This window comes from Sinocyclocheilus rhinocerous, unplaced genomic scaffold (assembly GCF_001515625.1).
Source record: "Sinocyclocheilus rhinocerous isolate Xijiao unplaced genomic scaffold, SAMN03320098_v1.1 scaffold102, whole genome shotgun sequence".
In the NCBI taxonomy this organism is placed as follows: Eukaryota; Metazoa; Chordata; class Actinopteri; order Cypriniformes; family Cyprinidae; genus Sinocyclocheilus; species Sinocyclocheilus rhinocerous.
Window position 1 is genome coordinate 247,200 of NW_015627239.1, and position 5,289 is coordinate 252,488.

At 34.2% G+C, this 5,289-nt stretch overlaps 1 protein-coding gene across 1 annotated transcript in view; it reads left to right on the top strand.

Moving 5' to 3' along the window:
• LOC107724041 (homer protein homolog 3-like) overlaps positions 1-5,289 on the top strand; it is a 25,829-nt gene extending 20,540 nt beyond the window's left edge. Inside the window, exons 8-11 of the mRNA XM_016532821.1 lie at positions 1,366-1,522; positions 3,783-3,890; positions 4,100-4,146; positions 5,060-5,289. Coding sequence (XP_016388307.1) covers positions 1,366-1,522; positions 3,783-3,890; positions 4,100-4,146; positions 5,060-5,279 — 532 coding nt within the window. The 3' untranslated portion in view covers positions 5,280-5,289. The remainder of the gene's footprint in view (positions 1-1,365; positions 1,523-3,782; positions 3,891-4,099; positions 4,147-5,059) is intronic.

The window sequence follows — 5,289 nt, forward strand, 5'->3', positions numbered from 1 at the left end:
CGACTAATATTCATTCTTTATTCACAATCTCCTCATCACAGGCAGCACAGCACTCATTTCAGCATGTGTTCTTGTTTGTGTGTGCAGTCTGCGTCCCCGCGTCCCCCGTGAATTATCTATCATAGTTGAATATAATATCTCTGAAATTAAAACTTTTAATTTTTTTTTAACAGAAACACAAATCCAAAATTAATTTTGGTGCATCACTAGCAAGCAACACTCAGCTTTTCTTTGCAAACAGAACCTGGATTTGAGGTGTTTTTCCATGCTCTGACACATTCTGGTGTCTTGTGTCAGGAGAGACGCTGTGCTGATGAGTAATAAACACACTCACGCTCCTTTCATTCTCACCCGTTTGCTCTTGTGTTCGATCAGCACAGGACTCTTTTCTAACCGGGTTGCTATGGAGAGCGTCTGAAAGTAACCAGTCAAGAGCGTTTGCATGGAGCGACGCCTATGATTCCTGGAAACATTTCATGCACTAAACGCTGCACAATTTTCTGCAGTCAAAAGAAAATTACAGATGAGATGCTGTTCTGAAAACTTTAGTAGTTTGCTTTTTTGATACTATTTGTCAACCAAAATGTGAAAACAGCGGTACACATCTGGACAATTTTAATGTACTGTACTCTGTTTCATTATTTTCTTCGTTGGCATTTTTATTTTTATATTTTTATTTCTAAATTTAATTTATATTTTCATTTTAATGTTTTGTAATTTTATTCAATTTTTGTCATTTTTATTATTTTTTCATATATATTTTAAATATTATTATATAATATTGAATTGTTTTAGTTCAGACCTTTGACGCCTGGGAAAGCACATTATTTATGTTGCCATGGTGATAATTTCAATTTGATGATGCATTTGTCATTTCAGGCCTGGGTTCAGATAAACATGCTCAGTTGACTTGTGAAGTTTATTTCTTCATCACTTTATATATCTATTTATATATCATCACTTCATATATTAAATATCTTATTTTCTTTATTATTTGGTTTCCGTTTTGCTGTTGTTTAACCCTTTATGAAAACATGTTTTTAAAGTGTCCCCTCTTTAAAAAAATTACATCTGCTTGGAATAGTGAACATAAATAAATGCAGTGAATTTTCACATGCTAGGATTATCTGATTGGATTTGCTAAGTAATAAATTTACTATTTTATACAGTGCATGCTTGCTTTGATGCACAGAGCATTAAAGCTTCAATAATTGATCTACTGCATTTTGATTAAACAATATTCAGTTAAGTTAAAGGGAAAACTGGTTGCGTTTGCTGTGCAGAATCACTGTATTCTCATGTTAGGGTTCCTGGCTAACAACCTCAGCATGGGTTGGAAGTGGTCAGTGTTTCTGTGTGTTTCAGCTCGATCTGTGAGATGAATCTGGAGTCCGAGCTCTTCACCTTACAGGACAGTAACGCTAAACTCGTGGCCGCGCTGCATGAGGCCAACGCTAACGTGGAGCAGTGGAAGAAACAGCTGGTGGCGTATCAGGAGGAGACGGAGAGATTACGAGATCAGGTGAAAATATACGCCACTTTCAAACTATGTGCAATGTGGCAAGTGCAAGAGAATCAACAGTACAAAAATAAATCAAGTGTTAATATTTATTGATCTATCTGCAGCACTGTATTTTTGTAGTTATTATTTTTGAATTTGTATTAATATTTTGAATTATTAGTATCATTGATATATTATTATAATTTTTGTTAATATTGCAAATTAGATTGTATTTTTATATTTTGTTTTCATATTAATGTTAGTTAGTTTTAGTAATTTTATTGTTTTTGTCATTTGTGTTTTTGTCAAGTCGCTGGGGTATATTTGTAGCAATAGCCAAAAATACATTGTATGGGTCAAAATGATCGATTTTTCCTTTATGCCAAAAATCATTAGGATGTTAAATCAAGATCATGTTCCATGAAGATATTTTGTAAATTTCCTACTGTAAATATATCAAAACTTAAGTAAATATGCATTGCTAAGAACTTCATTTGGACAACTTTAAAGATGATTTTCTCAATATTTAGATTTTTTTGCACCCTCAGATTCCAGATTTTCAAATAGTTGTATCTCGACCAAATATTGTCCTATCCTAACAAACCATACATCAATGGATATTTTTCAATTTCGAAAAATTGGCACTTAAGACTGGGTTTGTGGTCCAGGGTCACATTTTAGTTGTCTTTTTTAATTTTGTAATATATAGTTTTTATTAATTTTAATTTATTAATTTTAGTACTTCAACTTAAAATGACAAATGTTGCCTTAGCAACCAGCTAAAATAAATGAGTTACATTTTATTTTATATCAGGTAACATTTATTTTAAGTAATTTTTGTTTTTTAGTTTAGTTTATTTGTTAACCTAAATTGAGGTCCCCACGGGTACAGAAGCTTATAAATCATACAGAATGAGTTTTTGTTTTTTTGTCAAATTGATTGTAAAACTGCTGAAAGTTTTCTGTGAGGGGTAGGTTTAGGTGTAGGGTGATAGAAAATACAGTTTGTACAGTATAAAAACCATTACGCCTATGGAATGTCCGCGTAAACCACAAATGCAAGTATGTGTGTGTGTGCGAGAGCGAGTGCGTGTGTGTGTGTGTATGAGTGTGAGTGTGTTTGCACTGCGTTTACTGTGGATGGATGGAGTGAAAGATGGTGTTGAGAAACATTAAAAAACTGGGGAAAAAAAGGTTTTATTTTATTTGTATAATTATTTTTTTGTAAATGCGGTAATTAAATTTTTACAAATTAATTTTAATAAAATTACATGATTTTTACTAATATGTTTTCTGCATTTTCCCATGATTTTATTAATAATTAAAATAATGTAAGAATATTATTAATATTATTTTTTATTTACATTTTAATTATAATTTAGCTTTAAAAATGCATTTTTGTAACATTGATAATAATCAGAAATGTTTCTCGAGCAGCAAATCAGCATATTAGAATGATTTCTGAAGATCATGTGACACTGAAGACTGGAGTAATGATGCTGAAAATACAGCTGCGCATCACAGAAATAAATTACATTATTCACATAGAAAAAGTTATTTTAAATTGTAATGATATTTCACAATATTACTGTTTTTACTGTATTTTTGATCAAATAAATGCAGCCTTTGTGACTTATTTCAAAACCCGACCACAAAGTTTTGAACGATAGTATACTCTAGCTGTATATTAAACCTCAAATATGATTTGATCGGTTGTGAATTAGCCATTTTGTGCAGAATTTATACTTATGCATTTATACTGTCAGTGGACAGAAATATGACTTGTCGCGTCACACCTGATTAAAGCACGGTGTGAAACACTCGGCCCAGTTTCCCTTCTGCTGTCCTTTACTGCCAGCTGTAATGCATTATTCAAATATAATGCCTGAATAATCACTGAATGTGTATGTAGGTCAGCAGCGGGGCTTTATGACGGCCATTATGCTGCAGATTCAGTCTGAGTGAAGTTCTCAAATGGTTTTACGCTGAAGCAGAGCAGACTGTGTTTGTAGAGAAAAGGACCGGCAGCAGTGAGTCATTACTGCTTTCATCTGAGCCTCAAAACATCACACATGCTCTGCCTTCACTGTCAGAGCAATAAGAGCCCGGCTCCTGAATTAAAGCTGCAAAATAATGACTGTTTTCAAACCGGTTTCTCAGAAACGCCACAATAGTCCATCACGCAGCTCTCTTTCATACGAAAGGGACCTAAAACACGTACTTAGCTTCATCAGCGGTAACAATGGCTCTGACAGATGGTTTGTTGTGTGTGTGTCTGTAGGTGGCGGATCTGGAGGCTCACGGCGGTCAGGGACCCAGCGACATGCTGAAAGATGAGCTCACCCAATCCCTGGAGGAGCTGGAGAACCTGCTGAAGGCAAAGGACGGGGTGAGAGCCGACACACACACACACACACACACTGACGGAGGGGAGAGTCCAGCGACCTACAGATGCACTTCACTGAAAGTCACCAGTCCAGTTACTGCAATCATCTCCTCAAACTCCTCTATACAAGACACACAACGCATGGACCCGTCTCAGCAAGACCTCGCTGTATTATATGTTTCTGCACATTATTGCATCTCTGTGCATTTCAGGAGATCCGTATTCTCCAGAGTAAGAGGTCGAACTTCCATGAGCTGGAGCTTTTAAGTAAAATAATAGTTCAATAATATTTTTAAATAAAATAATTATTTGTATTTTAATAATCATTTAATTAAAATAATAATGTAATTATATTAACAATTATTAAATATTAACAATTTAGCTTAAAAATGTTCATGCATTTCTGTAATGTTCAACTTGAATGGCTTGAACACTTCATAATCAAAATCATTGGTGGTTTTTTTGTTAGATTTTTATTTTATTTTATTTTTTTACATTTACATAACATTGTCATTTTAAATTATTATTTTAATAATAATAACAATAACAACATTTTAATAATAGTAAAAATTATATTTCAATTATAATTGAGCTTAAAAATGGTCACATATTTCTGTAACATTCAACTTAAGCATGAATACTGTAGCTGTTATGTAAAAGTCAAATACATTTTTACGAGCGCTTTAAAAGATTAGATTAAAAAGAAATCACAATTTTACAAAAAAAAATCGACTACTAATGTTGTTGTTTTTTTTGCATTTTTTTACATTTACATAAAATTTATATTTTAATAATTAAAATAATTTAATAATTTTAAGCTAAATTATTAAAATGTCACGCCTTTCTGTAACGTATCTATAGAAGTCAAATACATTTTTATGAACACTTTAAACGTTTAGGTTAAAAAAATGTCAGAATCATGTGTTTAGTATGTGTGTGTGTGTGTGTACCTGTTTTTCTATTCTGGTGGGGGTTGGTGTAGGACAATAGAATATACGGTCTGTACAGTATAAAAACCATTACGCCTATGGAGAGTCCCCACAAGGATAGCTGACCAGACGTGTGTGTGTGTGTATTGTGTATTGTGTGTATGTGTGATTTGAAGACATTTTCTAACTTCCTGGGGTTCTTTTTTCTGTGAAAGCTCTGTGGCATGCTGTAAATGAGCACAGAATCCATGTCAGTGCCTCTCTGAATGTGTTTCAGGAGCTGGAGATGCGTAACGTCGAGCTGGAGCGGCGCGTGCAGAACACCGAACAGAACCTGGCGTCTGCGCTGCAGGACCGCGAGCGCGCCGAGAACGAGGTGCAGAGGGTCATTCAGATCCTCGACGTCAAGATCTTCGACCTCAACGACCTGCGGCAGAGTCTGGTCAAGCTGATCAGTAAATAGTGTGATGCTC